Raw genomic sequence first — 27,046 nt, forward strand, 5'->3', positions numbered from 1 at the left:
TAAATATCCTTAGGGCTTTTTTGTTGATGTGTTGCCATTGCTGTTGTTAGAGGAAATTAAATAATGCCATCCTAAACTGTTTACCAAAGTCCTATAGAGTTCAGAGTGGCTCCCTACAGCTTTAATGATTGTTTTTTCTCTGTATCAAGTCCTTGCATATTTAGATATGAGCTTAATGGACAGGAGTTGATAAAAATTTCAAAATGAATGGAAGCTAGCCAAACGGCTTGGGCTTGAGAATTAGTGTGTTGTGCAACATGATACCCTTTGGGAAATGCACAAACTATATTTAAATCTCAGCCAATTATGAAGAAATAGAAAAGGTCTGTAGTTCAGCATTCAAAGGCCTTGTAAATTATATAAATGCATATCTTTTTCTCTTAATAAGTACCTTTTCTGTTTTCTGCGTTTTGTAACTAGGCATCTGTGGGTAGTAGGCAGTATTCACTTTCCTAAACAAAGAAAGGACACTCCACAGAGCATAGATCTGGCTCATTTCAGTACCTGTGTCACCTTTTCTTCCCATGACACCAGTCCATATCTCGGAACTGGGCACAAGCTAAAGCTTTCACTTCTAAGGCACTCTGCATCCAAATTACTGACATTTTTAGAGAAATCTGCTCTGATACCCTTGACCAAGCACTTTCAACTGGAACAGGGAAGGGTTCAAGTATGCTTTTTTTGTTTTGTTTTGTTTTCTCTTAAAAATACATGAAAAGACTTCAGAAAGTACAACTATTGTCTGCCTCTTTGAAGTAATGTTCTTTTGAATTTGTGACAAGAAAAAATATGCACAGCATGAACAGAATATTATAACTTCACGTCTTTCTTAGCTTTAATTTTGATATTCTGCAGTGAAGAAGACATTTAAAATATCTAGAAAGCTCAACCATCCATGGAAAATGGGAACTAATTTGCGTTTAGAAATATATGTTTCTTTCCGCTCTCTGATTATCATAACCATTGCTTGATTAAGAGCAATGCTAACCATTGCTATGGAGCAATGCTAACCAATCATAACCATTGCTTTGATTAAAAATTAAAGCATGCCCTGAACATATTTGTCCTCTCTGCTTTAAATGAATCATGGCGGCTTTTGATATTTTTAGCTGATTAAAGTTAATACACTTCGATCAAATCTGCAATTTCTGTCATCATATGTTACATAGTCCCTAGAAAGAATAGTTCTGAGGGCCTAATCTTTCATAAATCTAGGCTTATATGTTAACATATATGTCACTTTTTACATTCTGTTTCAACTTTTCAGAGTGATTTGATGGAAACCCTTTCATGAATTTAAGTGAAGTACTTGAATAGTTTCTTTGCTTATGTATGACCTCTTCCAAAATAGGCTGATCATAAAATTGTAGTCTGGGTCACATTTCTGCCCGTTATTGAAATAATGAGAGTATTGACAAATTAGTTCATTTAGTTGCGAACTAAGTAGTTTCCTCTAGAAGAACACTTAGTAGTTTCCTCTAGAAGAAAATGGGAATCATGTACTTTACAGATTTAACAAGTATTTATGGAGTAACTGGTGAGATCCAGATAACTTTCATATATCACTGAAGCTCCGTGAATAATTTTCCTGTGAATAATCCATTAATGTGTGGTCCCGACTGCAATATTTGAGAATGTTTAGTGGACTTAACATCAAGCACTTAGGAAGAACTGTAGTGCTTTTGCCTTTTATTTTTAGCTTTTAGAAAATGCATTTCTTTGACTAGAGATCATCAGGAGGAAAAAAGCTTTTTTGCTTCATCTTATTTGATGGTATACATTTTGAAATCAATAGACTGCATTAACCGCTTATTTGGTATTGTGAGTCATTAAACTTGAACAGTATTTGTAGCAGTCTTGAGGATACCCAGACAGAATTATGATTCTTAGAATACCCACATGCGTGCACAACACACACGTGCTGAAAAACCAGGTACAATATTAGGGTTAGATAACCTGAAGTTTCAAATTTAGATTAACTTTCCGCTCTCTGCTCAACATTTTTATATTTTTCTAACGATTCTGGGTCACTGCTCTGGCAATGAAAATTATTCTCAAACTTTGCTGAATTTCAATGCGTTTTTTAAAAATACAAGCTTAGTTTCCCTCCGTGTGAACAGTATTCTGCTGACTACAAAGTTCGTACATAATTTTCAATATAACTTATGTGCATATAAATTTACGCACATGTCTGATTAACACTGTTAATAGGTCACATTTTGACGCACCGGTGAATCTACCTCATGAAGGCATACGTAGGAAGACGTTAAATTTGTGAGGAGGGAGCAGGAGAAAACAGAGACAGAAGGCACTTCAAAGCACAAAGACTGAGAACCACAGACACCGAAATACAGCAGTGTGGAGTGGCTGGATAGCCCACACCCGTGAGGAAGACGGCGGATCAGCATGAAGAAGCAGGCAGGTTCAGAACAGGAGGGTTATGTATGCAGGGCAGGGGGCTCAGAGTTCCCAGAGGGCAACTATCCGACTTTCTATCGAGGGCTACCAGTATTAAGACTGCTAAAGAGGGATATGACATGGAACTGAAATAAAGTGCTCATCAGAGTGAAAACGCAAGCAACTAGCTCAAGGGCTTTATAAAGGCATTAGAAAGACTGTGACACTTTTTTAAAAATGGAATTTGAGGAAGAGAGAATCAAAATTACTTCAGAGTTTGGGATCTCACTGGTCGAAGGGTTTCGAGGCACAAGAGAAGGGACAACATTCAGATAGGAGATAGTTCCTCCAAAAGCAAATAGGGACATGTTGAGAGAAACGTGGGCTGTTTGGTTTGGACGAAGTGCATATGGAGAAGCGACAGGTCACGTAGTTGGCCATAAAGTAAAGCCTGATCATTAAGAGCTTTGCAAAGCATTTCTACCTAATCCTGAAGAGTCAGGGGGAGCCAATGGAAACATTCAAGGATTGGAAGGAAAGCTCCTGTTGGTATAGATCTCTCTGTGGTGGTTAAGAAGATGGGAAAAGATGATAATAAAGCCAAGAGGGATGTAGGAGGGCATTGCGATACTCAGGGTGAACAATGATACGAATCTGCTTCCAGAGAGTGGTCTTCTGTATACCAGGAGAGAGCATTGACTCAGACCGTGTTGAAAAGAGGCCATTTACTTGATTTGGTACTTAATTATTTGGGGGGGGGGGTGGTAAAGGAAAGGAAAAAAAATTTAAAAAGCACTTAAGTTAGTGATTACATCAATCTGTTCTATTTCTTGTTGAGTTCAATTCACATTCACCAAGTTCAGGATTATTTCTGCTCTGGGCATGCTACCTTGGTTGAATGCCTCATCAGAGCTTTTATTGTTCAGGTTCAAAACCTTAACTTTTGGGGGAAATACATGAGGAACTCTCCCAAACCATTTTGTTACCTATTTTCCAAGGTTTAAATAGCCAATTCGTTTCATGATTTGAAACACAATAACTCATCATTACCTAAACAAGCCCTGCAATTTTATGCAACTATGTCGTCCCCTCCCCAGTATTCCTCTTGTCTAAAAAACTCTTCTGTTGTCTCGCTCCATTTATTACCTGCAAAGTTATTGCAAATCACTTAATTCTATGTAACTTCCTGACCTCTAATTTCTCTGTGTGTAAAATAAAGATAGCAACATTTGTCCCTCATCTCTTGCATTTTTAAGACTTTTTTAAAGAGCAGTTTTAGGTTCACAGCCAAACTTAGGGGAAAGTACAGAGATTTCCCATATATTCCCTGCCCAATATCAACATCCCTCAACTAGATGCTACATTTGCTACAGTTGATGAACCTCCAGTGACACATCATTAGTACCCAAAGTCTATATTTTACATTAGGGTTCACTCTTGGATCTGCATTCTGTGTGTTTGGACAAAGGTATGATGGCATGTATCCATTCATAATAACATCATACAGAGTATTTTCACTGCATTAAATATCCTCTCTGCTCAGCTTCTTAATTTCTTCCCCTATCTGCCTCTCACACCCCTACCCCAGCAACCGTTAGTCTTTTTACTGTCTCCATAGTTTTACGTTTTCTAGGATGTCTGTCATATGGTTGGAATCACACAGCATGTAGGCATTTCAGATTGACTATTTCATTTAGTAATATGCATTTATGGCACTCTCATGTCTTTTCGTGACTTGATAGTCCATTTCCTTTTAGTTCTGAATAATATTCCATTATCAGGAATATATAGCTTATATATCCATCCATCTGAAGGATATCTTGCTTCCAAGTTTTGGAATTATGAATAAGTCTTCTATAAACACCTGTGTGCAGGTTTTTGTATGGACATAAGTTTTGTCTCCAAGAAATATGGAGGAGAAATATGGATATGAAATATCCAAATACCAAGAAATATGGTTATTGGATCGCATGGTAAGAGTTATGTTTAGTTTTGTAAGAAACTGCTGGATGACTTCCGAAGCGGCTGGACCATAGTGAGTTCCCACCAGCAGTGAGTGAGTTCCTAGAGTCCCACATCCTCCTTAGCATTTAGTGTTGTCACTGTCTTGGGTTCTGGTCATTTTCATGGGTATGCTGGCATCACATTGTTGTTTGAATTTGCATTTCCCCAATAACATATGATGTGGGGCATCTTTTCATGCCTTTACTTTCCCTTTGCATATTTTCTGTGGTGAGGTGTCTGTTAAGGTTTTTGGCCTATTTTTTTAGTGGGGTTGTTTGTGTTCTTATCGTTGACTTTTAAGAGCTGCATTTTTCTTTCTTCCTCTTTCCTCCCTCCCTCCCTTCCTTCCTTCCTTCTTTCCCTCCTTCCTTCCTTCTCCCTCCCTCCCTCCCTTCTTTCTTTCTTTCTTTCTTTCTTTCTTTCTTTCTTTCTTTCTTCTTTTTCTTTCTTTCTTTCGTTTCTGTGTAACAATCTTCTGTCTTTTGCAAATATTTTCTCCCAGTCCATAGCTTCTCTTCTCATTCTACTGACATTATCTTTTGTAGCCATAAATTACTAATTTTAATGGAGTCTAGCTTATCAATTCTTTCTTTCACAGGCCATGCTTTCAGTGTTGCATTGAAAAATCATCACCGCACCCAAGTTTATCCAGGTTCTTGCCTCCGTTACCTTCTCAAATTTTTGTAGTTTTATACTTTACATTTAGCTCTCTGATCCTTTTGGGGTTGATTTTTAGGAAAGGTATAAGGTCCCTGTCTAGATTCATCATTTTGCATATGGGTGTCCAGTTGTTGCAACACCAGTTGTTGAAAAGAGTCTGTTCTCCATTGTGTTGTCTTTGCTTCTTTGTCAACATCGGTTGACTGTGTCCCTTGGAGTCTATTTCTGGGCCTTCTGTTCTGTTCCATTGATCTGTCTATTATTTTGCAGTACCACACCATCTGGATTATAACAGGTTTCGCTAAGTCTTTAAGTCAGGCAGTATCAGCTGTCTAACCGTCCTTGTTCTTGAATATTGCATCGGCTATTCTGGGCTCTGACTCTTTGAAGAAAAAAAAAATCACAAAATAACCTGCTAGGATTTTGACTGAAATTGCATGGAATCGAAAGATCAAGTTAGGAACAATAGGCTTTTGACAATATCAAGATTTCCTATAGAAATCTATAGAACATGGAATATCTCTCCATTGATTTAATTCTCCTTTGATTTTGTTCACCACAGTTTTGTAGTTTTCCTCGTATAGATTCATATACATATAATGTATATTATATACGTATATTCATTCATACTTGCTGTCATCACTTACTAGTTACACAAATATTTTGTCGATTCTTTTTTATTTTCTACATAGATTATCATGCCATCTGCAAACAAAGCAGATGTTTTATTTTTTTCTTCCTAATCTATCTTTTCTTTTCTTTTCTTCATTTTAGCAAGCCATTGCTTTTGATAATTTAAGATATGGTTGTCATTCAAGACAGTTACAATGCCAGACATAAATCCTGACATTTTTTGTTCTTTGACTATAATCTTTTCCTTTCCATCACCACTTAATTATCTTATTCTTTTTCATCTTTTTTAACCCTTCTAATTGTATTTGTCCATAAATCCATTCAGCATATATTTGCATTCCTCCCCAGACTGAGTTCTCTGTTCATCCACACCAATTGTGTTTTTCCCAGTCCCAGAAATTCCTGCTGTTTTTGACCTCCAGTTGTTCTACCTTATGAATTACCAGCACTCAATAACTTCAATTTAACTAAATGTAAAGCTTTTTCTTCCTAATGTGTCAGACATCCCTGGAGAAGTTAATAATTTGTGCAAAGGAGTCTCGATGCAATTGGTTTGGTTATCAGGACCCTTAGTACCTCTGATCTACTTTGCTATCTTTCTACGTTCACTGCATTATATACATTGCAGATTCTCTGGCTTATGTAGCAGTCATCTTATTGATCTCACACAACTGGATGATCCTGTTCCTTGTAACATCTCTCCCATAGTTTGTCTTTCTTCAGTTTGTGAATCCTGCCTTTCTTTATGTCATTCCGAAAAGATACTCTTGAGTTCCAACTCTTGAATATATCTGGTACCTTTTGTTAAAATTTTAGGGGTTTAGGAAATATATCTTTTTTTTTAATTTTATCAATCAGAAATCTTTTATCTACACCTAAAACCTACTGGAATATGCTCTTTTAAGGGTTGTTGCTTATTCATTTTTTTTTCAATTTTCTAGAGATACTCAAGTTTACTGGGACTCTATCCTTCTCTGGTTATAGAAAATGTTAAAATGTAATTGTTAGGTTTGTATCATTGAAGTGTCAATAAGTATGTCGTAAACGTGAGAAATGAAATAAGTAGGGAATATACGACAAGATAACTTTCCCTAGGCTGAAAAAACTATGCAAAGTTGGTCCAGAGTCATCCAAAAGAAGTTTTAGCTTTTCCAGAGAGAGAGAGAGAGAGAGAGAGAGAGAGTTATCTATCATTTAAAAAAAAAAAAAAAAACCTTATCCATTTTATTTATTTATTTATTTATTTATTATTTTTATTATATTTTTTTTCTTTGAGAGAGAGAGAATCCAAAGCAGGCTGCACACTCAGCACAGAACCCGACATGGGGCTCTACCCCATGACCCTGGGATCATGACCTGAGCCAAAATCAAGAGTCGGACACTCACCAGACTAAACCACCCAGACTCCCCAAGAGAGTTATATGTCTTGAAGAAGTTATTGCACTTTCTCCATTAACCCCACAGGACAATTTTGTAGGAAGAGGTATTAGAAGGGGTTATGGAGCGGACAAGATTGCCAGTTGACACACAAGCTAGACCCAGGCTATTGAAGGCTTCTTACCCCCTGCCCTGTCCTAGGAATGTATGTTCTGCCCACCATTCCCTCAGTGAGAACTGTTCCAGGGATATCACCTTGAGAAAGTAAAGTGTTGTTGAAACCATCTGGATGGTATGCATGACTGAACTCAATTAAAGCCTGCATATCAACTTTAAGATTCTGTTGGGTGGGTGCAGAGATCTATTCATTTTGCAGCCACCCAGGACAAACCTCATAAGTAAGTTCCTTTTCTTATTAAACCTGCCACCCACCAATTTGGAGTGGTCTTCCTCTTTCTTAGGTCTTTCCTTGCCCTTCATGTAAGGGGGCCAGTTTGTAAACCAAGGGTGAGGAAGTGGAGTATATATGAAGATTGTGCTAGACAAAGGGATACTTGTATGGCTCATGGATAGGTGAAATCAAGTAAGATCTTAATGTTAATTATTTTTTGAAAATCATAGGTTGTTCCTGGTTTACATGAAGCACAGTCCTTGTAGACCTGTTGGCCTATCCGTGAAAATGGAAGAGTCAAGCAGTCCAGTCACACTGGATCCATGTGTATGGGACCCCATGTAACAGGAGAACAATGGAATAGGAAGGGTAATGATACACCCAAATGGAGCTACTTCACTTCTAGCCTCTCTGGTATTGACTCCTTCTCCTCAGTCAGTAACCATGACTTGACCATGATGTGCCTTGAATTTCATGTCCCTCTTTCCCCCCTCATCCTGCTAGCATATCCTTTACACACTGTTTCCCTTTCTTTACTGTCAATATTCTTCTTATAACCAACTATTTTTCAATCCAATTCACTCCAGAAATGATTCCAGCCTATGTCACTCCAAAATTAATCAGTTTTGAGTCCTTTCAGTATTTCTTTTCTGTAGTTGGTACAACCAACCACTCTCTTCACCTTGAAACCCTGTTTACAATATATTCTGTTTTTATAGTATTATAGTTAGGCCTTTTCTTCCCACTATTTATCTTTTCTATTTTATGCAATCACCTGTTCCGCTTCCTCCTGAGATCCCCTAAACTATACATTCCTAGAAAGTCCCATCCTTCAATGAGCAATCGTGAACTGAGTGTAGACTTGAGCTACATTCATATTTGTCCTTATCATTACAATTCATTTGATAAGACTCTTGCATGGTGAATGAAAGTTGTCACAATCCCATCCTTGTTCTCTGCTTGGATACTAAACTTCATATATAGATGCCTAAAAAAAAATGGCACCAACTCAAATATCCTCACCTCAGAAGAAAAAGGCTGAGCACTCTCAGAAAGGCAAGAGTGATTCTGCTGGAATCCATTTAGAAACCCATTGGAATTTCTAAATGTAACCATGTAAATCGAGGGACTTTATTTCACTACTATTGATTTCCATACCGTTTGAAAAGCATGCAGTAGATGATAGTCCTGCTCAAAAACAGAGAGATGGAATTCTTCCTCATTAAAACGAATTTAATAAGCATTTATTGAGTGCTTTTGAGCCATAAAGCATACTAAACACTGAATGATACATGGAGATAAATACTATTTTTCTAAAATTCAAATATATATAGTACATAATATACATATAAAATTATATACTCAATATATTCAATTTTCTCATATAAGGAAAATTAAGCCTAATTAAAAATAGACAAAATTCCCACAACCTCTACTTCCCATTCTAATACCCCAACATTACAATTTTCTGCAACATTATGACACTTCAGAATTGAAATCTGATATATATATTTCTAAATCAGGGTCATTACCATAGATGAACATAAACTGTTCTATCACTGATAAAACCATTGTGACGTTTTAATTCATGCCTACACAGTAGTAGATGACAGTGACACAACTTTGTTGCAATTAAATATGAGAGGTATTTTATCACTGAAGTTAAAATTATGGGCCTTGGCAAAGCCAACTTACAAATAACATCCCAGGTTTTGAACCAAGATAAATAATTTCCTATATTTGTCATCATTGGCCAGTAATTTATCCTTTTTTTTTTTTTCTCCTCACTCTTGAAATTGCCACTGGCCTGTGAGCTCCTTCAGGGAAAGAAGCAAACACAACACCTCCTCTTACAGACATTAAATCAATATTTATTGAGTGAATGAATGAACAATAAATTAGCTCTTGAATCTGAATTGCTGTGCAATCCACTCTGAATAGTGCTATGTTTATAACTGCTTATTACTGTAATATTTATTGAGTGTAATTAATTCAATTGCTAAAAGCAGCTGATGTATTGTGGCACCATAAAAATAAAAACGTAGTGAGTCATCTGGACTCATCCAAACAAGTTATTTTTTCTCATAAATTGTTTTAGCTAAGTGATTCCACATCATGTAAATGTATAATTTTTTTTAAAGTAAAACAAAACAAAACAAACACATGTATTAAATATATATATCATTAATAGAAATATTAAGAGAGTTGTTAAAGCAGAAGAAAAATAAAACCAAAAGAAGAAATAAATAAAAACAGGAAGATTAAAAGTAGGATGCATTTGAAGAGTTACATGAAAATAATAATATAATATCTTGAGTAATTTAAAATACATGTATAATTAAAATCATATCAGAAATATGTCCATCGATAGGAAAGGGAAAAAGGAGTTAAAGTGTTCTAAGTTTTTAACATTTTCTTAAGAAAGAAAAATTAGTAAATGGTATTAAACTCCAATAACCGTGCGTGTATGGTACTACAGTCTGAATGTTTGTGTCCTCTGCTTCCCCACGCCCAAACTTTACATGTTGGAATCTTAATGACTAATGTGATGGCAGTGATAGGTGAAACCTTTGGGAGATGCTTCAGCCATGAGAGTGGAGCTCTCGTGAATGAGATTAGTGTTTTATAAAAGAAGCTTCCAAGAAATCCCTAGCTCCTTCCACCTTGTGTGGACACAGAGAGAAGACGACATATTTGAATGAGGAAGAGGGCCTTCATCATAGAATTCTACCATGATGGTAACTTGATCTTGGATTTCCAGCCTCCAGAACCGTGTGAGAAATAAATTTCTGCTGTTTATAAGTCACCCAGTCTGTGGTATTTTGTTATTGTAGCTTTGATGGACTATGATATATGGTGTAATGTTTAGGCAATAACTAAAACAAACAAAAAAGGATATATATGTGTATACACACACACACACACACACACAGATATATATGTCAATATTATAGAGGAAACAAAAATAATAAAAAAAATATAATTGTTCCAAAAATGTTTTAAAGATAAAGGGAATAAAATACAGAAACTAGTGTGTTGAGACAAAGAACTCTCTTCTTGAATATAAATAAAACTGTCAAACCTGAACAGTAAAAAAATAAGTTCATTACAATATAGTCAAAGGACAAAAGAAATTTCACCAGAAAGGATTTTGTGGACAAGGAAGCACATGAAAAGAAGTGCAACATCATTAGAACACACAAATTCATGTCGCAAAGATACATTGCTACATACCTATCAGAATGCAAACTAAAAAGATGGCAACAATACCAAATATTGGCAAAGAGGTAGAGAATCTAGATCCTGCATGCAATGCTGGTGGGAATTTAAAATGGTACAGCCATTCTAAAAAACAATGTACCTATTTCTTACCAAACTAAATATACTGTTAGCACACAAGTCAACAATTGAGCTCTTGAGCATTTCCCCAAAGAAACGAAAATGTATGTTCACATAAAAATGTATACACAAATGTTCACAGCATTTTAATTTAGAATAGCCCAAAATTGGAACAACCCAGATATCCTTCAAGGAGTGAATATTTTAAATGTAGTATATCCATACCATGGGATACTATTAGAAATTAACAACAAATGAGCAGTAGAAAAATGCAACAACTTGGAAGAATTACTAGAGAATGATGCTGAGTAAGAAAATTCAATCCATTAAGGTTACAAAATGTAAGATTCCATTTAGATAATATTCTTAAAATGACATAATAATTGAGGTGAAGAACAGATTAATAAGTTGTCAGAGGTCAGGGACATGCTGGGGGAGGATGAATATGACATGGTTACAGAAAGGTAACAGAAAGGTTCTTACAGTTCTCTTGGAGCAATTCTTGTTTGCGACTATGATGGTGGATAAGAGAATGTGAACGTGAGAACAAATTCTGTAGAATTACACAACACACACACACACACGCACGCACACACACACACACACGTGAATTCTGAATGAGTGGTGGATTTTATCCATTTCCTGAACGTGGTATGGGACTACAGTTTTGCAAGAAGTTACACCATTTGGGAAAATGGGTAAGGGGTAAAGAGAATCTCTATTTCTAACAACTATATGTGAAAATGCAGTTATCTCAAGATAAAATGTTTAATCATAAAAAGCAAAAAAATGAAAGTGTTGAACAGAAAACAATACTAAGATGGTAGATATAATCCAACTAGAAGATCAAGGTTGTTATTTTGAATTAAAAAAAAGAAATACAAGAAAAAATATATACAGCTTAGAAAGGACACATTTTGAAGAGTAAGACTAATCAAAGTTGAAAGAAATGGATAAAAGAATATATGACGTAAATATTCGCCAGTAGTTCTTTGGTGTAATTCTTGAAAACAAGAAATAGTTTCAGAGATATAGGATATTTCATAATGATAAAAGGGTGATATATCAAAAAGTCATAGATTTCTAAATCTATTTATATCAAATAATATAAAATTAAATGTATACAGTAAATATTGACACACTAAAAGAAGAAACACACAGAGCTGCCATCATAGTGGGAGACTGAAATGCACTCTCTCAATACCTCATTTGAAAGAATGTGTGCTGTCATTTTCTTTAGTGCAGTATCATACATATTTTAACTAGGTCATATTTTTTCATTAAGGGTTCTGATCCTCCGTATCATTAATGGTGTTATCATTAATAGTGTTTTTGTCTGTTTATTGCATGAGATATTGACAGAGTGCTGACTACATATATTAGCAAAGAAAGTCTGAAAAATTAATGATCAAACCAAAGGTTGCCAAACTATGGCCTATAGATCAAATGTAGCCTGCCACCTTTTTTTATAAATAAAGTTTTATTGGAATCCAGCCATACCCATTCATTTATATAATGTCTGTGGCTGTTTTCATGAAACAAAGGCAGAATTCAATAGTTGTGCCAGAGATATTAAGGCCTTTCACGGCCTAAAATATTTACTATACCACTTGTTACAGAGAAGTTTCTGGACCCCTAGAACATCCAACTCAAGAAACTAGAAGAACAAAAAGTCAAGCCTAAGAACTTATGGAATGAAAGCAATCAAGAAAGAAGCAGAAACTCATTATTTATAATACATACACATAATGAAGAGCTTCAACAAAACCCCAGATTAGGCTTTTGAAAAAATAAATGAATAAAAGTTACAACCCCATGGCAAAAATGACCAAGACAAAAAGAGAGAAAAATATTCAAGAATGAAAAGGACATCAGGTAGGATCTATGCTTATTTAAAAAGATAATAATATGAGAATATTATCAAGTACACGAAGATAAATCTTGCTGTCTAAAAGAACTATACAATTTCCTTGAAAAAGATAACATTAAAACTAAGATAAATAAACAAAACCCAATAAAACCGTATCTATTAAGGACACTGAATCCATTATAGCAAGTTAGTAGCAGAGTCAGGGCATTAACTGGATGTCTTTTATCATCAGATCCATAAATGTTTGAGTTACACTATTGGGGTTTTTTTTTAGTTCTTCTTGCTACCATTAGAAATGTGCTGCGAATAAAAATCGTAAGCCATATGATGTTAAAAGTTTGGTTGCAGGCCTCTTTTCAGTGAACAGAAAATCAGAACTCACTGGTGTGAACTCACCGACTCAAGTCTGTCCCAGGCACATACTGAGAGAAACGTGAATGAAGCAGTGGGATCAGCCTAAGGTCACACCATCGTTTTTCCCATCTCAAGCCTGGAGATGTTGGCCAGGACGAACATGACAACGTGTCCTGAAAGAATACAAACAATCAGTATTGGTTTTTTCTTTTCTTTTTTTTTTTTTTTTTCATTTCTGTGTTTTGAGTTCCTATATTATGAATACTTTCCATTTGATGGATCGTTTTTTTCCCCTAAATAATCAAAAGACATTTATAGAATGCCTCAGAAAGGAATCCATATTCATGACCAATAAATTTGTATTTTCAACTTCCTTATTAACGGAACCATATGAGAAAATGAGGAGGGAATAATGCAGATGAAGAATGGCAGGGAAAACCTATGAAAAAATGGAGTGGGGAGAAGGGAGAAAAAAATAAAAGCGTGACAGAACTGAATTCATTCAGGAATGGAAATATGGGACAAGTTACAAGGAAGTAATGAGTGACAAATATAAGAATAAGTTGTCGTTCATTCAATTACCCAATAAACTGTATGTTCTTATATTGTTTTAAAGTAATGTTAAATCAACCACTGCTGGTTTAAAATTACATGTATTTTAAGTTTCATTAAAAGTCTGGGTCTTTTGGGGTTCCTGGGTGGCTCAGTCGGTTGAGCGTCTGACTTAGGCTCAGGTCATGATCTCGCAGTCCGTGAGTTCGAGCCTCACGTCGGGCTCTGACAGCTCAGAGCCTGGAGCCTGCTTCAGATTCTGTGTCTCCCTCTCTCTCTGCCCCTCCCCGACTCATGCTCTGTCTCTGTCTCTCTTTCTCTGTCCTCTCTCTCTGTCAAAAATAAATAAACATTAGAAAATTAAAAAAAAAGAAGTTTGGGTCTTTTTCCTTATGTATAAAAGAGACATATATTTGAATAAAATTTGGGCTTTTCACACTTGATGATGATCCACGCTTCTTTCATTATTTCAGCTTTACTTTAAAATTTCTTCCTGGCAGCAGTACCTGGAATAATGTTGATATTTAAGTTTGCATGGATTGTAAGGGCCAAGGCATGATCTGATTTCTTTATATTCTATAGGTTCTATAATTTTTGAGTGATGATGTTAGGAAATTCTATTTTAGTCTAGATTTTGAAACTCCATTAGTCTCAATATTATCATTAACATTTTTTAAAAGATATTATTTTTAAGTAATTTCTACACCCAACAGGGGGCTCAAACCCAGAACTCGGAGATCAAGAGTCCCAGGATCCCCTGACTAAGCCAGTCAGGCACCTCTAACATTTTAAGGTATTAATTTCTTCAAAATTGCTTCCACTGTTTTCACTAAAGGTCACATGCTGTTTGGCATTATTATGTTAATGCACCCACTGTGCCAGTAAATATCTACTAAATCCTTCCAGTTGTTGAGGACACTGGGTAGGAAGGCAAGGGCAGCCTTGCTAAGACCATCCAGTGAGGGGCCCCCTACTGGTGACTGGTCTCCAAGACACCTAGGTTTTAATGCTTATCTTGTGACTGCAAAGGCACAAACGTAGGTTTCATGTTAATCCTGCTTCTGGCCTTGATGTCTCATGTTATAGACAGTCACCACGTGAAACGAGGTCAGTTAGGTGGCAGTATACAACAGGGTGACGAAGGCTCAGGCTCTGAATCAGAATCAGATCACCTGGGTTCCAAAATGCCAATTTCCCAACTGACGAGTCCTTTAACCGAGGAGCAATTTATTTAAATGATCTGTGTTTTATTGTGCCTATCTCCAACGATAAGCTTATTAAAAGGCTCCTCTTACAAAGAAAAACCTAAAGCTTTTTTTAGGCCCATTAAATTATTGCTTCCCCACCTTTTCTGCATGAAGGCACTCGAAGAAATAATGATCCTGAGTAACATACTAGGGTACGTAGACTAGGTTTCTGTGGTCAGAGCAGACCATAGGGAATGAGAGTGTCCCAGGGTCTACCAATGACTATTAAGCACATATCAGAGTATGTCTGGAACCCACTCACAGGACCCCATGCACATGGGACTCTCCTGAGAAATTTTACAGTAAATAATTGACTCGAGTCAGCCAGGCTGCAAATGACAGTGCTAGGCAGATCCATTCAGATCTACATCTTTATGATTCTAGGGCCATCACATCTCTCATCGCACAACATTTACCAGTCATACTTGCAAGTGAAACTATGCAAAGAATAATTAGGATTTTTGTCATGATTATTTCACTCTTTGGCTACATGATTCTAGGCAAATTATTTAAAGATGATGGTTCCTCTTCTTTCTTGAAAAGTACAAATAGTTCCCCTCACTTTATATGTTCCTCAAACAAATGACATAGAAACCGTAACAGAACATAATGACTGAAGCGATGGATTATTGAGGACAATGGTAATCACCAACACACGAGTATGGGAAGTTTTACAAATCATGTTTTATATGACTTCATAGTCTTCTATGAACATATGAAATGAAATATTTCAAGTGTGAAAATACGTGTGAAATTTGACACGTCTTTGATGTAGCACTGCACCTTGATACTTTCATGAACAAAGTTGTCATTGTCACTTTCTTTTATATTGCCTCCTTATAAAAAATATGAAATAAGTCAGTCCCACTTCAGCTACTGAAACTTTCAGTTTTAATTTCATTTTATAGATCTTTTATTTATAATGGAATATACAGTGCTCTTTGAAGATTATTTATCTTTATTTAATTGTGAAAGCTGAATAAAATTTTCTTTCTAGTTTTTTCTTTAACAGTAGTTTTAGGGTTGTTTTTAATTACATATGAGCTAGAACCAACATTTTTTTTAATTTCAAGGATCATAACTACTTTTCAGGAGCTTTGTTCTTCAATGTCAAGAATGTTGTTTCTTAGAATATTAATAATGTGAATGGAAAAGTAATATTTAGACATTCTTTGCTTTAAAATAGATTCTTTTCCCCAAAGTTAACACATTTTAAAGTATATTGCCATGCAATTGCCACTCAAGAATAGCATCATACCAAAATAGAATCGAATACAGAGCAAAATGCTGATCTGGATTTTGTTAAGGACTTGGCGTAAAAAAATATTCATTAAAGGTATACAGTTATGAAAAACATTTCTCAGAATTTGGTTAGCTAATTATCCGAATTTAAGTCTTCTGGTGGACACAAAACAAATTCTTTTTTTTTTTTTTTTTCATATTGGCTGGCAAACCAAAGGACTCTTTTATCCCCTAAAATTGGTGACCTGGGGTCCTTAGAAGGACTAGACTATATTTTTAGTAAGAAGATGGGGTAATGTTAAAATATTTTCCCATATGCTTAAAATGCTGTTTCAGAAAACAAAATTCATGCCTACTTACTCAAAATTTGCTTCAGAGAATAATTAAGGCATAGAAATTAAAACAATGGGTTGCCTCGTCCAGGATAGACTTAAAGATTTAGACACATCAGAGAATTGAATGTTTCCCTTCAGGAGACTATTTATAACGTGCACACATTCTGTGGAAAATATGTCTCATAGTACATACTTCCTTCCCAGTTCTCACTGTTCATTTATTTACTGATGGGTCAGAAGAAAGCATGCCTTTGACTGCTCCTAATTTTATAAATCTTTGAGAAGCAATATCCTGTACTCTCCACACCTTATAGAAGAGAAACACAAGATAGCACCCGGCTGGGTAAGTCAGTATGATCTGATCGGGCCTGAACCCTTATTCCATGATAGGCATCAGAACAAAATTTGGTTTGTGGTCCCTCAATGTTTGTTGAGCTCAATTAAGTCCGATATTCAAAGTCTCTAGCAGCCCTTCTCTCTGATATCAGAAGGCTATATCCGTTGTTCTTTTTCTGCTTCTATCATAGTTAATTTTATGCATTTGTCTATAGATCTGAATTTTAAACTTTCTGGGTCAGGAAACACAATTAACTTCTCCCCATGGTACCCAGAAAAGTGTTTCCAAAAAGTAGGTTCTCAGCAAAAATTCATTTAATTGAAACACATTGATTTTTTTTTAATTTAATGCACTCTATGTCAATTTACATATGTCTGGATCTTTATTCTCTAAAATCATGGTAAGTATCATGAATTCGCTTGCACTTAAAGATCTTCAGGGATGTCAACATAATGTCCGACCCTAATGCTAAAAGCAAAACAAAAGGCCTCTTGAAAATGGAAAGACATAATCCCTGTAAGGAAAATTTATGACAATGTTTTTTTATTTTATATAGCTGCGTTTACTTGGAACAGTCATGTTATAGAATTACTGAGTGATTTTCTTGTCTTAATTATGCCTTTCTAAGGGAGGACATAATAGCAAGCAACACCACACAGGCACAGTTCATGAAATCAATTTCATACATGTTTTTATGTATGTCAGTGGGATAAGTTAAAACCTGACTGATTCTTACCTATAGCCCACCCATGGTGACTTCTCTACTTCTCATTATCATAAAGGAACCCAAGGGTACAAGGACAAGAATTAGAATAAAAATATGACTAAACAGCTTCCTCCACTCTGAAGTCAAGGAGCTCTTCCTTCGTGTCTGAGGAGCAGAGCTAAGATGGGGACTTTGGGTCAATGAGATGAGGAGGGAAAGTTCTCAGGAGAAACCTGTGAGGACTGAGGGAAGCAGTGGATGAGACAGGGAGCAACTTCGCCAGAGATGGAGACTCCTGAAGAGAGGCCTCATGTTGTAGGCTGCAGCCATCCCCCGGGAGTGGTGATTCCAGATTCCTAGGCAGAGGGTCCTTACAAGAGAGGTCAGCAGTGAATGGGGCAGTTTGGGGGGCAGGTAACCAGCACTCACAGCAGCTGGGGGTAGTAGGTGCACCAGCCCAGTAAAGGGGACTGGAAGGGCATCAGAAGCACCAAGAGCATCTAGATCGTAAGGAAAGAAGGTGAGCGGTTCCAGAGGTAAGACGTGAAGATTTGTTTGGAGACTGGAAGTCAACTAATTGAGAAGTGTGGTAATGGTGGCACAGAATGTATTTATTTATTTACTCATTAGGAAATCAATGTCGAAACTACTCAGATCTTGCCACCTTCTGAAGATAAGTGTTTTAAATGTCATCTATAATGTGACAATTATTTCTCTGGTAACAAAAATAAGAGGAGATCGGATTAAATACACCCAGATGTGCTTGGTTGATGCAGGTAGAGGTAACCCTTGGTCTTGACAAGGGTTCCTCTTTGGGAGCAAAGAAATAATAAAACTATAAAAGGACTCGAGTACCCAAGGCACGCAGGTAAAGAACAGTAGTGATGCAGTGAGGTACAATGAAGGTTGGAGATGCTCAAAAGGAGTAAAATGCCACAATTAGGGCAAGAATTTCAAGTGGAAGACGAATCATCCAAGTCAAAAGCTACAGGTGTTTTATAACCTAATATGCAGAATAGAAAAATAAATTCCTGCTTAATATCTGCTCTGCTGCTCTTCATGTTTGTGATCCCAGCGGAAAGTTCGACTCGCACGTAACCTGAGAAAACTGCTTTGACTTGAAGATGTGTGAACGTTTTGAAGGGTGAAATATAAGGAGTTCAAACATGTTTATTAAAAAACAAAACAAAACAAAAACAAACAAAAAAAACTTGCTTGCCCCAAACTACAAGTGGAAAAGGAAATTTAACGTTTTATTAAATGTATATAAAACAAACATGCCAATTTTATCAGTGATTAAATACATGTGTAGTTTAACATTCATTATGTTTTAATATGATGTCAGATCTTTCTCGCTTTGTGTTAATTTCCTGGTATGCCGGCAGATCGTTAAGAAATCTTACCAAAAGGAAAATTAAACAGCTACTTTCAGCTAAATGATTTCAAGGGAAAAATGATAAAAATCATGTCAAATCATTTAGAGCATGAAATTACATATAATATGCACTATGATAAAATGATTACATGATGTTACGTGATCTCACGAAGTTAGTCTCATTAGCTTGCAAAAGGCTTAATGCAGGCCTGAGAGGAGAAAAATGACATTAAAAAATAATTGACTGAGGCACGTGGGTAGCTCAGTCGGTTAAGCCTCCTACTTCAGCTCAGGTCATGATCTCATGGTTCATGAGTTCAAGCCCCAAGTCAGGCTCTGTGCTGACAGCCTGGAGCCTGGAGCCTGCTTCAGATCCTGTGTCTCCCTTTCTTTCTTCTCCTCCCCGGCTTGTGCTCTGTCTCTCTCTCTCTCTCTCTTAAAAACAAAACAAAACAAAAACAAAAACAAAAACAAAAACAAAAAACAAAAGCATCAAGAAATTTTAAAAAATTAATAATTGACCTATTTATTTTTTCCTGGTTTATCCTAATTCTTTGAAGTTTACTTATTTATTTTGAGAGAGAAAGAGCACACAAGCAAAGAAGGGTCAGAGACAGAGACGAGAGAGGGATTCCCAAGCAGGCTCCACACTGCCAGCACAGAGCTGCAGGGCTCGAACTCACCGCGGGATTTGTGAGGTGGACCAAGAGTCGGACACTAAACCGACTGAGTCACCCAGATGTCCCCTGGTTTATCCTGATTCTTAAAGGATGAAGCAAACAAGGACTTCAACTATATCAGAGCAATGAGATTCAATAGCAGTTTTTGGAAAATAAGAAAATAGGAACACACACACACACACACACACACACACATATTTTCCGCCTTTCTTTGTGTTATCTCCTTATTAGTCTGAATATGCCTTGGCCATCTTACTGTATTGTTGGGATGATAGTTGAGATGCAACCCACTGTCACAAAGAGGAGAGGAGGTACCACTGCTCTGGTCACTTGGAGCACCTGCAGGAAAAAAAAATCACAACACCCCACTGGTCAGAACACCAAAATATGCTAGACTGCATTCTACATTGTATGTTTCCAGATCCTTGATAATACCATGAAGTCAGTTACTAAAATACATTTTTACCTCACTTCTATGAAAGCCACAGTTTTGCAAGTAGGCTAAGTGACTAAAATGGGACCCTGAAGGATACCCATGTGTTTATCTTTGATTTCAGAAATGATGCAAAGCTTTATTAATAAAAGCATACAACCTTGTAGAACTGCTATTGAATTCCATTTTCCCAAGTGACCTATGCTTATGACCCATACTTACAATTGTGCAGAATTTGGTTCATCTACAAAGTTCCATTCACTGTCACGTTTCAACCTACTTGCAAATCATATTGGTAGTTATCATCATTTTCCATGATGCAAATAAAGTTTGCATGGTCTCTTTCTTTATAAATGTTCTTGGCATATGCTATAATTGGAAGTACCTTCACTGATGCTATCTAAATTGGTGAAATTGAAACTAAAGAGCTTCATATCAGATTCTCACGAGAAACCTAAGTATGAGTAATGGGTGTCTTAAACTCAGCTTTCACAATGCAGTAATTTTTACAGTCAGGATTAGAATACGTATTTCTTGATTTTTGATGAATTGCATTATTTGAAAACATTATACGTTTTGAAGGTGCAAATGTTGATAAATATGTACTATTGATATAATTGACTCCCAATTTTTATTTAAATCTTATACTTAAATTCAAACATGAGAGGTCCTAGGTGACACTCTTAACATTGACTAATGTGTTGAAAAAGGAAGTGATTTTGTTTTCCATTTTTATCACTCTAAAGTTCCATAGCTTTCCTGGTGCTAAGAAGAGGATCACAGGCTTTTCTCCAAACCAGCATGAATAGAGTTTTTCTACTTTTTAAATCTTAAGGATTTCATACTTTGTTTTAGCTAATTTTTCTTTTGATGTTTATCTGCATTTTCTCTTATGAGACACTGTTTTAATGCATAAACATTACTTTCAAATTTATATCTATTTTGAGCAGAATAAAATGATATGTCAAATTCTGTGACAGATCTAAAGCAGTCTTGTCAGTGATATTCCAAGATTTAAGCAAATGCACAAAAGAAAGGTACAAAGTTAAGGATCTATGCTTTCACCTTAAGAAGTCAGGTATGAAAGAGAAAATAAATCAAAGTAAATAGAAGATAGAAAACAATAAAAGTGAAGTGGAAAATAATAAGATTGAAACAAAAGAATGGACAAAATTAACCAAGACAAAAACGGGTTTTTTTGGAAAGATTAATAAAACCCATAGGAAAAGTGATGGGGCAAAAGAGTGAGAAAATACAAGTTATTGATATCAGGAACAAAAGAGGTAGTATTATTGCAAGTCGAGCAAGTCAACAAATCTTAAAAGGAATAATAAAATGATATGATGAATAACTTCATGCAATTAAATTCATAACTTAGTTAAAATGGCAAAAAAAAAATCTTGAAAAACATTTTACCAAAGCTTACAAAGGAAGAAAAGAGTATCAGAAAAAGTCCTATAAGCACTTAAGAGATTAATTCAGACAAAATAAAAACTATAATTCTAGGCTCAGATTGCTTCTTTGGTGAGTTTACTAAATGATTTAAGAAAAATATACTATTACTGTTAAGCAAATTCTTTGTGGAAATAAAGAGGAGTTACCACTGCACAACGTACATGAAAACATTAAAAACCCTGCCACCAAAATCCCACTAAAACATTAACAAGATGTATATATGGATATCCCTCATGAACATTTGTTTTCAAAAAAGTCTTAATATATTAGCAAATTGAAACCAGCAATAATTTTTTTTTTTCATCACCATGTAGTGTTTATCCCGGGAATACAAGCTCAATTTGGCATTCCAAATAAATATTCAAAAATACACCATATCGATCTTGGAACATGGTGAAGAAGTGAGGGGACCTGCAGTTCCCTCCTCTCTCAATCAAAGTACTGTTGAAGCTAAAGGACTTTTAACTCTGAGAGTCGGGGAGGAAAAGAGACAGTCTCACGTCCAGAGACCCACCAGGACAACCTGACGGGCCACAGATGCATGATTGAGAACTGCGGGAGACAAAATGAATGGAGGAGAGGGATCCTCTTCTGCGGAGCGACAAAGGGAAGAGAAAGAGCGGCTGGGGAAGCACAGGACTGTATCTGGGGGAGAGAAAAACCACCGACCCGGCGACAAAGACCCAATCCCTGACTGCAGGGCCTTTTCTGGACTGGGGCCGACTGTCCTGTTCTCCCACAAGTGGAGGAAAGGAGCCAGCCCGGGCTCGGTTGCTAGGTCAGGAGCGCCGGAGCGCCGTCTGCAGTGGGAGACAGTGGTCCCCTCCCTGGAGTGCTGTGGGACAGGACAAAGCCTGCCTGCAATAGCGGGCAACATGGACAGGTGTTTCCCCAGTACTAGGGGGTGGACTGGGGGTGGGGGGCGCAGAGCCAGAGTTTAAATCCCAGCTGAGCGCTGGGCATGGGAGTCGGCGGAGCAGGACAAACCCCGTCATTTGCATCCACACCACAGTGAAGATGGGTCGAACACAGTAGTTTGGGACACGCTCTCCATGGAGAAGGTCCTGGGGACAGAAGGGGGCCCACAGTGGAGGCGGACCCGCCCACACCAAACCACGCCCCCTGGCGCTGGGTAACTGCCCATCTCCTAGAGCGGGATTGACAGGGAGGAACCAGACAGCCCCTCCTCCAGACCAGCACTGCTGCTTTGCCTGATTTAATTCTCAGACAATTCTTAATATGTAGATACATTCTTCCTACCTTTTCTCCTTCTTATCTCATCCCTCCTCTAGTCTAGTTACTCTGGTTGTTGGTTGCTAGTTTGTTTAAGCAGACATATTTAATCCATTCTCTTGATACATGTTCTACACCTCCTTCTTTATTCTCCTTCTCTCTCTTGGGGTTAAGCCTTAAAGTTTCTCTGTCTAGATAAATTATTTTATTTTTCTTTTTCCCTGCCTCCTCCTTTATTTTCCTTTCTCTCTCTCTGGATTAAGCCATATAGTTTCTCTGGTCTTTTTTTACTCTTTCTTTTCCCTGTCCCTGTCATGTCTCTCTTTGTATGGGATAAGGCCTCTTCCTTATCTGCCTCCACCTGTTGTTTACTTGTAGCTGGTGTTCCTGGTTTTTGTTTTTGGGATTTTTGATTGTTTGTGTGTGTTTGAGTGTTTTTGCTTTCTGTTTGTTTTTGTTTCTTGGTTTTACTTTCCAGGGCTACTTCAAGAACAAATCAAAGCACACTTATTGGAGGATTCAAAACATCACTACGAGTAGGGAGATAAAGCAACCAGAGTCACAACAACAGAGAACAAGTAACACTCTCCAAATACACCTCCTGAAGGGCCAGGCCCTGGACAGTGTATGATCCCTCTTTAATATAGTAGTGTTTGAAGGAACAGTACACATAACAAGCTTTCAAAACACATAAGGGACAGAAAAGTAGCCAAAATGATGAAACGGAAGGATTCCCCTCAAAAGAAATTCCAGGAAGAAATGACAGCTAAAGAATTGATCAAAAAAGATGTAAACAATATAACTGGACAAAAATTTAGAATAATAGTCATAAGATTAATTGCTGAAGTTGAAAAACAGCCCAGAAGACAGCAGAGAATCTATCATGCAGAAATCAAGGAACTAAAAAATAGTCATGATGAATTAAAAATTGCTGTAAACGAGGTGCAAAATAAACTAGAAGTGGTGACAGCCAGAATTGAAGAGGCAGGGGGAGAATAGGTGAAATAGAAGATAAAATCATGGAAAAAAGATGAAGCTGAGAAAAAGAGAGAAAAAAAATATTCTGGATCACAAGGGGAGAATTAGAGAACTAAGTGACTCAATGAAACGGAACAATATCTGTATCATAGGAGTTACAGAAGAAGAAGAAAGACAGAAAGGGGCCAAAGGTGCACTTGAACAAATCGTAGCTGAGAACTTCCTCAATTTGGGGAAGGAAACAGACATTGAAATCCAGGAGGCACAGAGAACTCCCTTCAGACATAACTTGAATCGATCGTCTGCATGACATATCGTAGTGAAACTGGAAAAATACAAAGATAAAGAGAGAATTCTGAAAGCAGCTAGGGACAAATGGGCCTAACCTACACATAAGGTAGACACATAAGGGTAGTAGTTTCAATCTATCTACTGAAACATGGCAGACCAGAAAGGAGTGGCAAGAAATCTTCAATGCAATGAACAGGAAAAATATGCAGCCAAGTCTGTCATTCAGAATAGAAGGACAGATAAAGGTTTTCCCAAACAAACAAAAACTGAAGTAATTCATCACCACTAAAACAGCCCTACAAGAGATCCTAAGGGGGACTCTGTGAGTGAAATGTTGCAAAGACCACAAAGGACCAGAGACATCACTACAAGCATGAAACCTACAGACATCACAATGACTCTAAAACCATGTCTTTTAATAACAACACTGAATATAAATGGACAAAATGCTCCAATCAAAAGACATAGGGTATCAGAATGGATACAAAAAAAAAAAAAAAAAACAAGACCCACCTATTTGCTGTCTACAAGAGACTCATTGTATACCTGAGGACACCTTCAGATTGCAAGTGAGGGGATGGAGAACTACCTATTATGCTACTGGAAGTGAAAAGAAAGCTGCAGTAGCCATACTTATACCAGACAAACTAGATTTTAAACTAAAGACTGTAACAAGAGATGAAGAAGGGCATTATATAATAATTACAGTGTCTATCCATCAAGAAGAGCTAACAATTATGAGTGTTTATGCACTGAATTCGAAGGCACCCAAATATATGAAACAATCACAAACCTAAGCAATCTTGTTGGTAAGAATGTGGTAATTGCAGGGGACTTTAATACTCCACTTACAACAATGGGCAGATTATCTAGGCAGAAAATCAATAAAGAAACAATGGCCTTGGATAATACACTGGGCCAGATGGACTTGACAAATATATTTAGAACTCTGCATCCCAAAGCAATGGAATATACTTTCTTCTCCAGTGCACATGGAACATTTCCAAGATAGATCATATACTGGGTCACAAAACAGCCCTCAATAAATATAAAAGAATTAAGATCATACCATGCACACTTTCAGATCACAATGCTATGAAACATGAAATCAACCACAGGAAAAAGGTTGGAAAACCTCCAAATGCATGGAGGTTAAAGAACATCCTACTGGGGCGCCTGGGTGGCGCAGTCGGTTAAGCGTCCGACTTCAGCCAGGTCGCGATCTCGCGGTCCGTGAGTTCGAGCCCCGCGTCGGGCTCTGGGCTGATGGCTCGGAGCCTGGAGCCTGTTTCCGATTCTGTGTCTCCCTCTCTCTCTGACCCTCCCCCGTTCATGCTCTGTCTCTCTCTGTCCCAAAAATAAATAAAAAACGTTGAAAAAAAAAATTTAAAAAAAAAAAAAAAAAAAAAAAAAAAAAAAAGAACATCCTACTAAAGAACGAATGGGTCAACCAGACAATTAAAGAAGAAATAAAAAATATATATTGAAACAAATGAAAATGAAAACACAACAATTCAAACCCTTTGGGATACAGCAAAGGCAGTTCCAAGAGGGAAATACATTGCAATCCAGGCCTATCTCAAGAAACAAGAAAAATCCCAAATACAAAATCTAACAGCACACCTAAAGGAACTAGAAGCAGAACAACAAAGAAACCTCAAAAACAGCAGAGGAAGAGATATCATAAAGATCAGGGCAGAAATAAACAATATATAATCCAAAACAAAACAAAACAAAGCCAACAGTAGAACAGATCAATGAAACCAAGAGTTGGTTTTTCGAAAAAATAAACAAAATTGATAAACCTCTAGCCAGGCTTCTCAAAAAGAAAAGAGAGAGGAGCCAAATAGATAAAATCATGAATGAAAATGTATTTATCACAACCAATCCCTCAGAAATACAAGGAATTATCATAGAATACTATGAAAAATTATATGCCAACAAACAGGATAAGCTGGAAGGAACGGACAAATTCCTAGACACTCACACAATACCAAAACTCAAACGGGAAGAAATAGAACACTTGAACAGACCCATAATTAGCGAAGAAATTGAATCAGTTATCAAAAATCTCCCAACAAATAAGAGCCCTGGACCACATGGCTTCCTGGGGAATTCTACCAGACATTTAAAGCAGAGATAATACCTATCCTTCTCAAGCTATTCCAAAAAATAGAAATGGAAAGAAAACTTCCAGACTTATTCTATGAAGCCAGCATTACCTTGATTCCTAAACCAGAGAGGGACCCCACAAAAAAGGAGAACTACAGGCTAATATCCCTGATGAAATTAGATGCAAAAATTCTCAACCAGATATTACCAAATTGAATTCAACAGCATATGAAAAGAATTATTCACCATGATCAAGTGGGATTCATTCCCAGGCTGCATGGCTGGTTCAATATTCTCAAATTAACCCATGTGATACATCATATTAATAGAAGAAAGGATAAGACCCATATGATCCTCTCAATAGATGAAGAAAAAGTATTGACAAAATACAGCATCCTTTCTTAAAACCCTCAAGAAAGTCAGGATAGAAGAAACATACCTAAACATCATAAAAGCCATGTCTGAAAAGCCTACTGCTAATATCATCCTCAATGGGGAAAAACTCAGAGCTTTCCCCCTGAGGTCAGGAACACGACAGGGATGTCCACTCTCACTGCTGTTGTTTAACATAGTGTTGGAAGTCTTAGCATCAGCAATCAGACAACAAAGTGAAATCAAAGGCATCAAAATTGGAAAAGAAGAAGCCAAACTTTCAGTTTCACAGGTGACATGATACTCTACATGAAAACCCAAAAGACTCCACCAAAAGACTCCAGGAACTGATACATGAATTCAGCAAAACTGAAGGATACAAAATTAATGTACAGAAATTAATGTACAATAAAATTGCATTTTATACATTAATAATGAAGCAACAAAAGGGAAATAAAGAAACTGGTCCCATTTACAATTGCACCAAGAACGATAAAATACCTATGAATAAACCTAACCAAAGATGTAAAAGATCTGTATGCTGAAAACTATAGAAAGCTTATGAAGGAAATTGAAGAAGATACAAAGAAATGGAAAAACATTCCAATCTCATGGAAAGGAAGAATAAATATTATTAAAATGTCAATACTACCCAAAGCAATCTACACATTCA

General features: G+C 36.7%; 1 protein-coding gene across 2 annotated transcripts in view; it reads right to left on the reverse strand.

Annotated features, from left to right (window-relative positions):
- SNTG1 (syntrophin gamma 1) overlaps positions 1–27,046 on the reverse strand; it is a 327,584-nt gene that overhangs the window by 181,821 nt on the left and 118,717 nt on the right. For both annotated transcript variants that reach the window (XM_049633712.1, XM_049633711.1), the window contains exons 8-9: positions 19,756–19,838; positions 13,068–13,198 (exon numbers count right to left, since the gene is read on the reverse strand). In XM_049633712.1, coding sequence (XP_049489669.1) covers positions 13,068–13,198; positions 19,756–19,838 — 214 coding nt within the window. The remainder of the gene's footprint in view (positions 1–13,067; positions 13,199–19,755; positions 19,839–27,046) is intronic.

Source organism: Panthera uncia, chromosome F2 (assembly GCF_023721935.1).
Source record: "Panthera uncia isolate 11264 chromosome F2, Puncia_PCG_1.0, whole genome shotgun sequence".
Taxonomy (NCBI): Eukaryota; Metazoa; Chordata; class Mammalia; order Carnivora; family Felidae; genus Panthera; species Panthera uncia.